This window comes from Parasteatoda tepidariorum, chromosome 12 (assembly GCF_982258835.1).
Source record: "Parasteatoda tepidariorum strain Cologne lab strain chromosome 12, Ptep-v5.0, whole genome shotgun sequence".
Classification (NCBI taxonomy): domain Eukaryota; kingdom Metazoa; phylum Arthropoda; class Arachnida; order Araneae; family Theridiidae; genus Parasteatoda; species Parasteatoda tepidariorum.
This window is the reverse complement of record NC_141766.1, coordinates 28,555,929-28,571,755: the sequence shown is the minus strand read 5'-3', so window position 1 is coordinate 28,571,755 and position 15,827 is coordinate 28,555,929. Positions and strand designations below refer to the sequence as shown.

The 15,827-nt window shown below is 30.1% G+C and overlaps 2 protein-coding genes across 3 annotated transcripts in view; one reads left to right on the top strand and one right to left on the bottom strand.

The window, feature by feature from the left end:
• LOC107454829 (spectrin beta chain, non-erythrocytic 5) overlaps positions 1-15,827 on the top strand; it is a 183,503-nt gene that overhangs the window by 146,612 nt on the left and 21,064 nt on the right. Inside the window, exons 68-71 of the mRNA XM_087155893.1 lie at positions 763-918; positions 1,590-1,807; positions 4,436-4,724; positions 5,892-6,071. Coding sequence (XP_087012019.1) covers positions 763-918; positions 1,590-1,807; positions 4,436-4,724; positions 5,892-6,071 — 843 coding nt within the window. The remainder of the gene's footprint in view (positions 1-762; positions 919-1,589; positions 1,808-4,435; positions 4,725-5,891; positions 6,072-15,827) is intronic.
• Positions 6,543-15,225, bottom strand: LOC107454830 (ketimine reductase mu-crystallin). 2 transcript variants are annotated; one of them, XM_016072143.4, is made up of 8 exons: positions 14,977-15,225; positions 13,520-13,670; positions 11,870-11,932; positions 11,196-11,297; positions 10,739-10,931; positions 8,214-8,335; positions 7,196-7,280; positions 6,543-7,114 (listed from the first exon to the last, which is right to left on the bottom strand). In XM_016072143.4, the coding sequence occupies exons 1-8, from the start codon at positions 15,138-15,140 to the stop codon at positions 7,041-7,043; spliced, it is 954 nt and encodes a 317-aa protein (XP_015927629.1). In that variant the 5' UTR covers positions 15,141-15,225; the 3' UTR covers positions 6,543-7,040. The 2 variants fall into 2 exon arrangements, with proteins under 2 accessions (XP_015927629.1, XP_087012020.1); XM_087155894.1 differs by lacking the exon at positions 14,977-15,225 and adding an exon at positions 14,698-14,806 and having other exon boundaries at positions 6,899-7,114.

Sequence of the window (15,827 nt, the reverse complement as noted above, 5' to 3'; positions counted from 1 at the left end):
GGTTTAATAGCCATCGATGGCTGGATGATGTAGCATAGTAGTAGATAGCTTAAAAAATAGAGAGCTGGCTTCCAACTAATGCCGTCTAGATTTGATAGCCATCGATGACTGAATGATGTAGCATGGTCATAAGAATAGAGCTCTGGCTTTCCACTAATGCGGTCTAGGCTTGACAGCTATCAATGTCTGGATGATGCAGCATGGTCATAGGTAGCTTAAGGAATAAAGCGTTGACTTTCCACCAATGCAGACTAGGTTTGATAGCAATCGATGGCTGGATGGATAATGCAGCATGGTCATAGATAGTTTAAAGAATAGAGTACTGGCTTCCGACTAAAGGGAGCTAGAATTGAATGCTGGTTATTGCTGGTTGATTCGTTACACATATCACATTGGTGACAGAAATAAACCTCAAGCGGTGAAATGATCGTGGTTTGAAGTCATTTGCCATTGTTCTAATCGTTGAAGTGTTTCGAAGGTTTTCTTTCCTCGAAACACAAATTAAATTTTAATTTATTAATTAAAATATTCACTGCAATAATAAGTTTGTCCTAACGTTTGATCCAGGAGTCTCTTCGTCTTATAATTAAGCTACATAGTTAAACATCAAAAGCAGCTCATTTGTTATCTAAATCGATTGTCCAACATCGGTAACAAAAGGAAATTACTAGTTTTTCTCAACTATTTTTCGTCCTGAATTTTATTAAATTATCTGATAAAACACTAGGAATGCAATACTTTTAAAATAGCTTTTATTTTTAGGTTTTGGAACGAGAAAAGTTAGTTCATACATTTTACAAAAGTGTGGATGAAACAGAAAGCTGGATAAACGAGAAAGATGTCGCTCTTTCATCACAAGATTATGGCCATGATTTAGAAAGTATAAAAACTCTTTCAAGACATCATGAAACAGTTGAAGTAAGACATATTTCTTTATGATACTTCAAATGAATTATTTATTGAATTTTTCAGTTATAACTAACTTTAGCCATGTTAATATATTCTAAACAGCTTAATTATACTAGATAACTATTTAACGAACGAAAATGCTTTAAAGGTAGTTTAAAGTACTTTAAAAGTAGCTGGAGCAGTTCAAACTACAAAATCTGATATTTTTTTTTATTTATGTATGAGACTATTTTAGTGAAACTTAGCTACCTTCACTGACTGTTGAATTGAATTATAATCTAAGTGTTTTATATTTTATGCATTAATTTTTTTTAATTATTTCGAAGTTTGAATTAAAATCCTCACAAGCAAAGATTACAAATAAACTTGTATCAACTGAAAACTCAATTGAAATGTGAAACGTAAGAAAACAGGCTGGAATCTTACAAATTTGTAATTTTTAAAATTTTTTTTATACTGCTTTTTAAGTGATTTATTAATAACCACTATACTAATGCATGCATCATTAACTGCATTTTTAAAACTTTTACACTAAATACAGTTTTACCTGCTAAAGCTTCAAATAAGTTTATAATTTGTAGTCCAAGCTTAAAAACAAATTCAACATTTTAATGCATGCCTGACTTACATACAAAATTCATCATTGAATGTTTAAGCATAATTAAAAAATATTCCATTAGGGTGACCTAAAAGCAATTGAAGAACAAATACAAGCACTTGACGAAGAAGCAACTGAATTGAAAAAACAATTCCCTGATTCAAAAGGTGAAATTGAGGACAAGCATCAAACTGTACAAATTTCTTGGATGAAATGCAAAGAAAAATCAACAGGAAGAAAAGATAAACTCTTACAATCTGAGCAACTTCAGTCCTATTTTGACGAGGCCAGAGATTTCCAGTAAGTATACCTCAAAGAATAAGTATACTTCAAATATGCAAATTAATTTGTGCAGACGATATTTTAAATTACGAAATCAGACACAAAAACATACTTTTTCTGAATAAACATATATTTTTTCGACGCATTAGGATTTTTGATCCCCAAAATATAGGGGGTAGTCGCAATCTGGGAAATATGGTCCTAACAGTTTCGCCAGGCCAGCGGTCAAAAGTTTGGACCCCTTAATCTTAATTTTACTTTTTGCACATTTCGCCATAGTTCGAGAACTTTTTAACGAAGTAAAACTTTTTTGCACACATTTATGAAATTTATATATCCAAAGATAATTTCATATAAAAAAAAATAATAACTTTTAATAAATATTTATCATTTGTCTTTATTTTATTTAATATTAGTCGAAAAAAGTTTAAATTGTAAGGTATGCAACTTTTTACATTATTTTAAAGAATATAATTTGATATAGCAAATCTGAGAAATCGAATTTCAAAAAAGTCATACTTCAAAAATTCGATTTCAGATAATAATCGTGTTTTTTTACAAACTACAACAAACTACATTTTAATGGTTCAATTCAATGATTTAAACCATTGAACCAAACTACATTTTAATGGTTCAATTCAATGGTTTGAACCATTGTGTGTTTTATGGAAGAATTCCATTTGGAAACTTTGCAAAACTCAGCCTTTAATGTATTTTTTTTTGTTTTGTTTCTTTCAAATAAAAATAAATAAATTAAAAAACAGATTCTTTTGTTACCTAAAGTTCTTCAAAAAAATAATCTGTTTTTATTTCTTATAAAAATGAGAGATTATTATAGTGTCTTCAAAAATAGGCGCCAGTTTTTAAGACTTGCCAACACAAGTGATTTGAAACAAAAAATGCAAAGTTAACAACGAAAAATGGAAAAATAAGGGTATAAAACAAAACTAGAAAAACCACAATGGACTAGAAAGAAAAAAGAAGAAAAACAGAACAAGAAAAACCACAGTGACCTAGAGATCACTGGGGTTTTTTCTTGTTCCACAGTCACCACCTCTCGCAACGTGTATTTCCACGCGCTACGGGAGGTGGTGAGGAACTAATATCGTTAACAAAGGAATCAGCATTAATATGAATAAAACAGAATTCCATGACATCAAGATGAGCTTATATGACTGGGGTTGGGAATAATTTCTAAATTGTCGAAATTGAATTTATGCCGAAGGTTCCAACAATGTGCAGCAATTGATAGTTTTTCGAATTCTTGACTACGAACATATCTATCGTATTCCTCAAATCTATCTTTTTTTGGAAGGAGGCGTTTTTGATCAAAATCATTCCAGGAATTTGAAAAAGAATCATTTTTGGACTTCGAACTAAACATGTTTATTACCAAAAATTTTTGACTGAACCGAATTGAAACTTAACACCTCATGTAGTTGGTTTTCCTAACGAAAAAAGAAACCGTAATCCTGTAGTGTAATGATAAATATTATTTTTGATAATATAAAATATATGTTTGTTTAATTTGCGTAATGTATGTCAATATATAATCCACGTATATAATTATTCTATTTATCTAAATATTGCTAAATATCCCTGTAACTTGATTTCATAAGTTTAATAGCGGTAATATACAGGGTGATAATTATTGAGTTACATAAAATAAAACATAAATAATTTAAAAACTACAGAGTCCACAAACTTTATTCAACACGTAAATGTCACTACAGACATTTGGATTTAGGTAATGACATGTTTGATATGCCTGTCATCATTGGTTATGATGTGGCGTAGACGAATAGCAAAATTTTGAATGATTAGCTCAAGTGTCTAAACCTCACCTCCTGAATGGCAGTTTTCAGTTCAGCAATGGTTTTGGGCTAATTCATGCACACATTGTCTTATATAGCCCTACAAAAAATGAGTCACGTATTGTTTAGATCCGAAGAATATGGTGGCCATGTGAGTCCCATTTTAGTGTCCTCTGCGCTCCCCAAAGCCAGAATGCCGTCGTCAAAGTACTTTTCCAGCTCATCAAATGGCCGACAACAACAAGTTATGTGCGCATTCGCATAGCTGCGATGACTCAGGGGATCTCAGAAACGTTCTCTCAGAACGTTCGTCTTCCAATCAGGTGAACCGGATTCGAATGACTGGTCGATACGAATCCGCATCCAGCTTGCATCGACCACAGTGCAGATGTGAAATATCCTCAGTGGTAGACGGATCACGGGTTAGAGTCCCTTTGCCGTCAGGCTAACCATGGGAGGTTCTCGTGGTCTTCCTCTCCATTTAACTCAAATGCGGGTTAGTTGCATCAAAAAAGTCCTACATGAGGGCAAAAATTCTCCCAATACTTGATCCAGGAGTTCCCTTGTCTTCCGGATTGGGTTCAAAATTACAAAGCTGCGGAGTTGAGCATTAGTAGTCGTAAACCCAAAAATTGGGTTGGCTGTTCAACGACGGTTATATAATATAAAATAAAAATGCCCTTAGGCCAACCCTGATGTTTGAACTTCATCACGCTAACCGTTCAAAAGTTATGGCGATTTTATTTCATATAGTTCAATAACTGTCACCCTGTAAGTACTGTAATTTTAATTTAAATGTCTGTAAATATTATAAAAATATCTAATCTTGCAGTGCCTGGGTTTATGAGATGTCAGCCTTATTGACAAACAAAGACTTACCTCAAGAGGTATCAGCTTGTGAAGCTCTTTTAGCTCAACATGAGGGATATAAATCGGAAATTGACACTCAAATGAGATCATTTTATGTTTTTGAAGCTCGAGGAAAAGAAATAATAGATAGTGGTCACTTTTTATCTCATGACGTTGAAACCAAGGTAGAAACAGTCAGTTCTTCCTTTAAAGAACTTCTTGAAACTTGGGAAAAAAGAAAGTCACTTTATGAACAAAATCTTGATCTTCAAGTAAGTGTAGTTTTTTAAATAATTTAATGTAAGGTATAAGCACTTTTTTAGAAAAAAAAAATCCTTTCAGCACTTTCATTAAAAAACATCAACCTATTTTAAAAAACAAAAATGCTGTTTACTTTGTGGGAAAAAAACTGAATCAGAAGTAAAATTTCAGTTCACTTTTAAATTCCTTCAATAAAAAAGAAAAAATTTCGTAAGTTTTACTTCAATACCAAATTTTTTTATTTTGTGCGGTAATTCTTTCAAATATAATGTTTTCTTTTTTATTTGCAGTAAATGTAAAATGGAAACGTGGTAATTATGTTTTACTAATCTAACACAATATACCATATAAAAAAAAACTGAATTAGAAGATAAAACATAATTCACAATTTAATGAAAAAAAGAAACAAATAAAAAAATTTTAAAATTTAACTTTCAATATTAAATTTTTATTTTAGTTCATACTTTTCAAATATAATGTTTTTTTTTTAATTTGAAGCAAATACAAAATGAAATTTTAAAGTTTTATGTGATAATTATATTTTACTACTGTAAACAATGTACCAAATAAACATTAAACTGATCAGAAGATAAAACTCAATTGCCAATTAAATGAAAACAAACAAATAAATAAATCAATAAAACTGGACTTTCAATACAAAACTTTTATTTTATTTAGTAATTCTCTCAAATATAATGTTCTCTTTTTTATTTGAAGAAAATCCATAATAATATTTTGAAATTTCAATGTCACGATTATATTTAACTACTGTAAACCAACATACCATATTGGTGTATATTATAAACTGAATCAGAAGATAAAACTCAATTCACAATTAAGTAAATGTAAAATAAAATGAAAAAATGTATAAAATTTAACTTTCAATATCACATTTCTATTTTAGTTCGTGCTTTTTTCGAATATTACGTTTTCTTCTTTATTTGAAGTAAATATAAAATGAAATTTTAAAATTTTATGCGAAAATTATATTTTACTGATAATAACTATAAAACCATAAACTGAATCAAAAGTTAAAATTCAATTCACTATAAATTAAAATTAAAAAAATAATAATAAATGCTTAAAATTTAACTTTTAATGCCATATTTTATTTTATTTAGTAATTCCTTAAATTATAGTTTTCATATAACGGTTTGATAATAGTTTTTATATTACAGCTATTTAAGAAAAAACTGATTGGTTTAGAAACTTGGTTGAGCACGCAAGAACACAATTTGAATGAAGAAAATGGTCGCTCGATTGAGGAAGTTGACTATCTTATTCAGAGGCACGAACAATTCGAAAAGAAACTCGAACTCTACAATTCGAAATTTCAAGAGTTATTGGAAACAACAAAGGTTTGTAAATATTTTTAATCCTTTGAGAAGTTCTCTCTAGTAGCTTCTAGCATTAAGCATTATTTAAAGTTAGTATTTCATTTATCTTAGCACTTTATAAGGACGTGGGAATAACTTCATCAGTTTTTAAACGTTGATGGGAAGTTATTTTCCTCCATGTGGTCTGTGCTGCCATCTGTTGATAACTTTTAAAAATAAAAGTAAATGAATAAATGAGGGCTGCGTAAAAGTGTGTAAAAGTAAAGTTGCAAATAGTTGGGGTTATTTTCTCTAGTGCGTTATGGGTTTGTTTAGTTGATCAATTCCCATAGAGTTTACTTGTAGTTAAAAATACAGAATTTATAAATTCAGTTATTTCTTAGCACAGAAGTTCAAGCTTTAGGCAGTAGGTAACATTTTGAGAACATATAAAATAACTAAAATGTTGTTTTTCTTTGAAAAAGAAGACAAATGAAAGGAATGACCAAAGCATAAAAAATACAATTTTTTATTCATGCAAAATTTTATTTTCTTATTTTTAAAATTTACTCTGTTTGTAATACATGGTGAATTTCACTAACCGGTTTCTTAATTATAAAAAGTATTAAACAAAACAGTCATATTTTATTTTACATATGATTGGATTTTCATTGGATTGATCGAATCAAGCCATAAATTTTGGCTTGTGATCGAATTTTCATTAGACTGATTGAATCAGTAGTCATAGCTGTTTTTGTTTTTTGCCTTGTGATAGATTTTGCATTGAATTGATTGAATCAGTAGTCATAGCCTTTTGTCTTCTGACAGAATTTGCATTGGATTGACAGAATCAGTAGTCATAGCTTTTCGTCTTCTGATAGAATTCGCAGTGAATTGACTGAATCAATAGTCATAGTTTTTCCTTGCGATGGAATTTTTATTGCATTAGTTGAATCAATTTGAATTACACCATAAGACATTCATTTTGAAGGAAACGAAAGGCAGAGTGTTTCAAAATATTGTTTGAAGTTGAGAGTAGATTTTATAAACGAATTCAGCTGCTACAACATCTTCAACTGCCATACCTAAAAATAGAATACGAAATCGGCATTAATGTATCGGCATTAACTTATATAATAAAAATGTAAATCAAACAGTACTTTTACCTAAAGATTTGAATATCGTTGTTTTCTCTGGGTATGCTTTTTTAGTGCCTGAAACCACTTCTCCAATTTCTGCATAAATTTCTGCCTATGGAAGAAATTACCAATTTTGTAATTAAAATATACGATACGTTCAATTATTAAAACTAGCACGCACTCGCTTTATGCAGGATAATCCATAACAAACACACTTAAAACAATAATTTAATCTCTGTTAGTCTGACATTAGGGCTCAAAAATTGATATTTCAGTAAAAAAAGAAAAAAACAGAAACAAAGATGGCATCAGATTCATCTCAATTAATATCGTAGCCGATAACAAGAAAGAATTGGTTTAAAGTCATCAAAAACCTGTTTAACCAGGCTGTTATGTAGCCACTGAATACTTGCAGCACACTGATTTACAAAAATGTTTTCCAACAGATTTTAAAAATTTTACTCTCTGGAAATGTACTAAAAAAATATTTATTCCTTTACTTATTTATTTTTAATCTGCGAAAAGTAGTATTTTTTAAGTTAATTTTTAAGTAGTATTATTCAAGTTAAACTTTTAAATTTACATCTCTCATTTCTTTGGTTATTAACACTTTTGATAACAGGTATTTACTTATACTGTTTTGCATCTCTGAAAAGAACTAAAGAAAATTAATCAAAATGCCCACTTCTTTATAGTTATAGCAATAAACTGAGATTAATGAAACGGAATTGATAGATATGGATAGTGTAGGACAATTGTAGATTTGTGCAATTCGAAACTGAAATAAATGGATAGATAGTAAACTACAGTAGTAAACTATTATAAAATAATTTAAGGTAATTTATATTAGTAAAAAATACCTAATTTTTTTTAAAAAAATGAATTGCCGAGTAATCAATATTGAATTGTTAGTAGCTTATAATAAAATTTCTGACCAAAACATAAGTAAAAAATTTTATTTAATTTTATTGTATATCTATCATTTCCCGAATTAAATTTATATAGCAAATACCTTATAAAATCAAATAATTTCGCAAATTGTTACCCCGGATTTGATTATGTCTCCAGATTCTTTCTTCGCCCCTTCATAGCTGTCAACATACACAACAGATGAATGCATCAGATCTTCTTCAAGTTCTTGCCAATCCGGAAACGGTGCACCCACGGCTAATTTTTTTTAAAAAAAAATGGTTAATCTAAATTTCGATCACAAATTAAAGTATAATTTTGTTGATAGCCATTTCACGGAGTGTCCCAAAAATTTACTCCTAAGAATTGAAAAATCGATTAAAGGAAAATGGAAGAAGATAGAAATTTAGCTGCAGTTTGCTTAAAAAATGTTCCATAAATATCATTTTTTAACTATGTTTGTCAACAGATGGCGCAGCTAAGTGTAAGAAAATTAAAATAATTTTTACATCTTTATGGCTATATCGATAAATATGGCAATGAGAACCTAGTAAAAAAAGTAACCTTCCGTAAGACAACCGGATTGCAGCTTCGTATCAGACCATTGCAATTAAAATACTTGCAAAACGCTGTTTCAAATAGTGATCATTTGGGAAACATTATTAGTTTTCTCCCTTAGAAACGCCATCTATTGCCAAATTTTGTAAGTATTTTTTAGCTTGAAGAGAATAAATGAAGTGGTTCTCAGCAAACCATGCATTTCCACAATCAAACTATGCATACATTTCCACCATACGAACCATACATACATTCTGACAGCAAGCAATACATTTCTAAATTCTTCCATTTTCCTTTACTTAATTTTCAAATCGTTCAACATTTTTGAGACGCTTAATCAGGACCGGCTTATGCATGTCGCGGCCCCTAGGCAATGCTCGTCTCGCCCCCCCCCCTACCGTCTTCTAACTTCCTAATATATTTTTTCGCTAACACAACACTTTATTCATAATTACGTTGTTTTTTACTACATAGGTATATTATCACATTACTCAATAAAAATATTGAATCAAACGAAAAGAATATAAGTAATTAATATATGCATTTAAAAAAAATCATACAATAAGCTTAAATATTAACTCTTCTAACTTTTTTTGTTACAAAATCGTTCAAGACATCCTGAAGTGAAAATTCAACGATTACATTAAAAATGTTTCAAAAATGTTGTCTATGACACAATACAACGTATGTATTTAGCGGATCGGGGAATTTCCCAGTCATGCGACGAAAGAACTAGTACTGCCAACCTTATTTTTACATACTCTTTGGTAGCTTGGCCATAGAATATACATACCTATGGTAGGTACCAGAACAGTAAGTGTGCATTCACAATGTAGAATTTTCGCGTTTTTCAAGCGTGTTGTGTTAAAAAAGCTGCTCTTGCTATATAGTCATCTGATTAGTCGGCGTTAAAATTACCGCGATAAAATTGCTTGCGATTATATTACTGCGTTATGTATGAACTAACTACCATAATATTAATATCTAATTTGGAATGCGTTCAGAAATGTACTAAAATAGCGTCGATTTAATGTATAGAGCAAGACAATCGTCATTGAAATTTCGAATTAAATTTTTACTGTTTAAGAAATATTTCAATTTTTTTCTCTGTAGCACAGGGCCCCTGAACGTGGCGGGGCCCCTACGCAGTTGCCTACAGTGCTTAATGGATAAAACGGCCCTGCGCTTAATGAAAAACATATACTTTACTACTGAAGGGGGAATGGATCACTTAAGGACCTTAAAATAATCAGTCATATAATCGAACTTTTTCAGTTAATAGTAATTCTATGAGGTAGATGCAAATTTATGGCACGAATATCTCAGTCGTGTAGTGGTTTTGAGATAATTTTTTCATTTGATGTTCTCCATCAAAATCCTGTAATGACTGGTTTAATTATTTTTATGACGTATTTTCTGATTACATAATTAACATGCAATCTCTAAGTTTAACAAGAAAGCGTTGTCAGTTATATATCCGAGCCCTTGGACATAAATTCCTGATCTTATTCCATTAAATTATATATTTATTCCATCGTATGTTGAACTGATCCATGAATTTGTCCAACTGCATTGACAATAGTGTTGGTGTAAGATTTGCACATTGGTAGACAGGTTATAGGATTTCATTGCAGCCTAACTGACCATCGGATGTTTTGGGGTTTTCCCTTCATGCAATGCAAAGGTAGATTATTTTTACGCAAAAAGTATTCCTGTCTCTGAGATTCTTCTGATACTGGTATTTATAGTAAAAAAAATAAAAGCCATCAATTGTTTAACACCGGAAATGAAGTAAAATGAAATGTCATTAAAAAATTTCAAAGTAGACTATTTTATACTTTTAAGTAATATTAAGTCTTCTCATAAAAATCAAAAAATGTAATTTTAGAAAATAATAATAAAAAGAAAACCTTTAAAAAATTAATTTTGGAGACACAATTTAATACTAGAAAAGGAATTATTTAGTTAATTTCAAATATCTAAACTGAAATCAAGGAGGCTTTCTCGACCTTATCTGTGACTGAAAGACTTAACAAACACTTAAGTTTAAATTGTTGTAGAGAACTTCCTACGCTTCCAAAGCAAAAACGCACTCATTGTTACCATTTATATGAGCTCCTTCCTTGATCCATTTCTTCATCAGGATGGGCTGTGTTGCCATTGTCACAACATTAATAATGTCGGCATCTTTTACTGCATACTCAACACTCGAATAATATTCGCACTGTATTCCACTTGCTCTGATTTCTTCAGCCAATTTTTCTCCGCTCTCCTTATTCACATTCCACACTGAAACCTGTAATTAAATAAGAACAAAACAAAGGTTACAGGCTTGACAGAAATAACAACGTTTAAATTTTCAACTCACTTATTTTTTTTTAAGAAAAAGTTATTCTGCATCAAATAAAAAAGTTAATTTACAACTATTGCTTCATTTTTCGTACTTTTAACCTAACATCATGGGAACTGTGGGAGCTGTAGCTTTTAATGAGAAAAAACTGGTAGTTTTCGAGTTGAGATCCCTGCGAGAGTTTTTCTCGTGATGGTAAATCAGTATTACCTTTTTAATGTCCACAAAGTTCTTCAGAACTTGATAATGGCTTCGAGCTTGAGATCCTGCTCCAAGAATACTAATATGCTGGGCGTTTTTTGGAGCCAGATGCTGAAATGAAAAAAAAAAAAGATTTGAAAGAAAAATCAACACACCAAAAATCTCGTCTACATTGTCTCCAGGGGAGTTTTGAGCTATTATCAGTTCAAGAAAATTAAAAAAGGGCATGACATTTACGGGCATTTTAAGTTTAAGGTCACAGACCATCTTTTTTTATTAAATTTAGGATTAGATTTATATATGAAAATTTAAAAATCCTGTTTCAATTTAATAAAAGCAAAATAAATTGAAATAACAAAAATATTTTGTTATATTACAAATTCTGCAATTGTCTTATTATCTCTCATAGATTAAAGATGATTTTATCATAAAATTAAAAAAGAATTACAGAAAAACATTTCCAATTTAAACAAAAACATTTTTATCATCAAAAATTGAAAAATTAAAATTTTCATGATTTTTGTGTCACGAACCAGAACTCAAATTAAATTTCATCAGTTCCACTGATTATTGCAATGTTATGACCTTATCTGGGATCATTCGTAAACACAGAGAAAGAGCAAACCCTAATAAAATTTTGTTTAAACTGAACAAACTATTTAAAGAAAGAAAAACTGAGTTACTTTTGTTGCAACCATTGAAGCGGCAGCCGTTCTCATATCTGTTATTATTTCTGCATACAGTATCTGAAATAAAAGAGTCATATGAATATGATGTATAGTAATGGTCAGTGATAAATTCGAAAATGTGCTAGTCTTATTTTATTTACCTTATTTTCTATAAATGCATGTCTTAAATTGTCTATAAAGCTTCTTTGAAACACTGTTAAGGTATTCATTGTTGTCGTTGTAAAGGAGCAAGATGGAATAGGGAGATGCTGATCTTCTTTTAACAAACCATTTATTTTCGAACAATATTTTTTTACTTAGTTACTTAGTTTTCTTACAAACTACTCAATTAATTAATTAATTTCTTTTTTACATTACTTAAAATAGTTTAAGAGAAAACAATTTGAAAGTTTTCTCTAATACGATGCATTCTCTACTCCTGGCCTGGGAAAAATTTCCCCATGCATTTCGAGATGAAATTTTAAACGCTCAAGGCTTGTGATTAGATTTTCCTTTTTTTTCAAACATTTAAAGCTGAGTCTCGGTGGTTTAAAGGATAGATTGTTCACCTCTCAATGAGGTACCCTAGGTTCAAATCGCAGCGTTGGCTGGACGATACGCTGGAATCACAGTGCTGATATAAGAATCTCCTCAGTGGTAGATGATTCATGGGGTAAAATTCTCCTGTCGTCTGAATAAAAGTAGGAGGTTTTCTTTTTTTTTTACACCATGTAATGCAAATGCGGGTTTGTTTCATTAAAAGTCCTAGACGAAGGGTAGTTCGTCCCAATACTAGATCCAAGAGTTCCCTTATCTTCTGGACCGGGTTCAAAATTACAAGGCAACTGAGTTGAACCTTGATTGTTGTAAATTGAGAATTGGGTCAGCTGCTTAACGCCGGTTATAATTATTAATAAATACCCCATGACAGAAAGTAATGAACACTGATTTACGTGTGATTAAGCGTTCATTTTTCCATCATGTAAGAAAAATAATTTTTGTTTCATTTTAATCATTAAAATTTGTTCTATTGATCTTATCTAAGGAATTCTAAATTTTTAGGTTGTACGTATTTTTAATCTTTTTCGCAGTCTAAAAGTTCAAGTTTAAAAAATATTCAGAACATAAAATTTAAAATTCGATTACTAAGCTCAGTAGAAAATATTTCAATGAATAAAATGAAACAAAAATTTCCATTCATTACTTAATAAATAAGAAAATTTTGGATTTATAACTGTCCATTGTTTAATATGGAAAAAATAAATCCTATTATCTGCCTGAAGGAGACCCCTAAGAACAAAATGTATGCATATTAGATATTTTGAAATTTTTAGTTTTAGAAGCTTTACTTAGTATTTTATTTGTTATAAGATAGATAATAATTTACTTGAGGAATACTTACTGCTTACTGCAAATTTTTACAGTCTTACAAGCTTTACTTAGTATTGTATTTGTTATAAGATAGGGAATAATTTACTTGTGGAATACTTACTGCTTACTGCAAATTTTTACAGTCTTACAAGCTTTATTTAGCATTGTATTTGTTATAAGATAGAGAATAATTTACTTGAGGAATACTTACTGCAAATTTTTACAGTCTTACAAGCTTTACTTAGTATTGTATTTGTTATAAGATAGGGAATAATTAACTTGAGGAATACTTACTGCTTTTAAAGTTCCATGAGAGGCATCGTATAACAGAATAACAGTTTGAATTGTTGGAATCGATTCCTTTTTGTTATCTGGATAAACAGTAGCAATTTTTGTAGCTAAACTGTCTGAATCTTCATCATAGGCTGGCATTGTCAATAAGCGTCTAAAATGTTTACAGCAAATTTTATACTCGATAAAGAATATCATATAACATATGAACATTGGAAATAGTATGTCCTATAACAGGGGTGGCGAACCTTTATACACCAACGTGCTATTTTTTCCAAAAAATTGTTTAATGAGGTCATAGACGTGCCGTCAAATAATTTTGCCTTCGTGATTATTGGGAAAATAATAATACTAAATACTATCAACTCAAAACTCTTTAATTACATTGAGAAAAAAAAATATTTTGCAATGTCTCAGTTATACGCGTAATTCAACTTAAAGTAACATCAGTATGACTTCTGTTGTTGCAGATTAGATGACAAATAACTTATATTAGGTTGTAAGATGTTAGTTTAAGCAGGACTGTTTATTTTTTTTTGTTAGTTATTTATTGTTAGCTTGTTTTTTATGGTTATTAATTGCTTTTTTAGCATTAATTGTTAATTTTTTTTATTAATAATTGTTTATTATTTTGCGTGTTTTTTGTGAATTTTAATTTAATTGTTACATATGCTTCATAGTGTAATAACAAATGTGATCGGTGGCGTGCCCAAAATATTGTGTCGGGTGCCATAAATGGCACGCGTGCCATTGGTTCGCCATGTCATAGGATATGTTATGTTATATCTCTAATATAGCAGGAGAAATATATCCGATATTCTATAGGATATATGTTATGCCATTTAACTAAGCCAAATCACAGAATAGAATTTCAAGAGTAATATGCAGGCTTACGATTTCTTAGTTTACCTCTTATTAATTAGTTTATTTCTTAGCTACGATCTTAATTTATTACGAAGTAAGTTTATGCTAAATTAGAGCGCTTTAAGTGTACGCATTAGATCACACTAAAGTTTGAAATATAATGTTGATAAGTTCCCGAATATTGCAATTTAAAATACTGTGGATATATATATATATTATTAACCAGTGAGGCAAAGCAATTAAAGAAGGTGTGATTTTCAACTTCTTTTATACGCAACTAAGATTTATGAACCATTTTTATTATCAAACTGCTTTACCAGTTTATTGATTTGTTGATTCACTGATTCACTGAATTTTTGATTCACTTCTTCTCTCGGTTTTACCCCTCATTATTTGTTATGCCGGTTTCCATAGCAACTTCCTACCCATAAAAAACTCTTAATAACGACAGCGATTAAAATACAATAGCTTAAGTACATATTATCTTTGCCCTTAGCAATCAAGTTCAGCATTGTGATAACAAGAGAAATGTCAGATAAAATTATTTAAACTTAAAAAACTCTTTGCCTGAAAAAAGTTTAATTCGTCGCACTTACCCATTATGTTTATCTACTGACACAATACTTCGTACTGGTTGAACGACCTTTCCTTGCGAATATGATTTCAAAGCATTTTCTATTAAAGATACTAAATCAGCCCATTTTTCTTTCAAACAACATTCAACGGCTTCTCTTCCGATAAAAACAGGTGTTGCGTTCATCTTGAAACTGTGTTTAGTAAATAAAGTAATATTTATCGGCTCACAAATTTTTTTACGCCCTCTGGTGCTTATTGTTTTTTCTTTGACGTGCAGTGTTACGTCATCTTTATCTTTACGAATGAATCTCGAAGTAGAGACAATCAAAGAATGATAGTAAAAGTCAAAATAGAATTCCTTATTTATTTTACCGTTTTTAATTATTTCTAAAATTAAAAAATTTAAAATATTCTATAAAATATTCAAATCATTCATTTGTGTTGTAACTTTTATTTAAAAAAATATTCTGTTCTTCTGAAGTGCTTTTTAGAGTTTCTATTGACATAGAATTATATAGCTATAGATTTAAACTTAAATGGATGTGTAAAATATGAAGTTGACTGTGGGACTAGATTTTTGAAAGTATATTTTCAATCGGCGACACAATCATTATTGTAAACGAAAAATTCTCTTTAGTCAAGACCAGTAAAGTTTATATATTACTGTTCACTATATATTACTGGGGTGACATGCTGACTGGTTTAATACTTATATCCCATCATAGAAGTTTAGTTTGAAAGATAACGTCACATTAGTCTATAACTTTTGTTAGTTTACGTTGCATTAATAAGCTATTGGTGACCCATCCGTCGAAACATTATAGTAAACGAAAAGTCAGTAACAGTTAAATTTTCTCTTCAATCAAGCCCA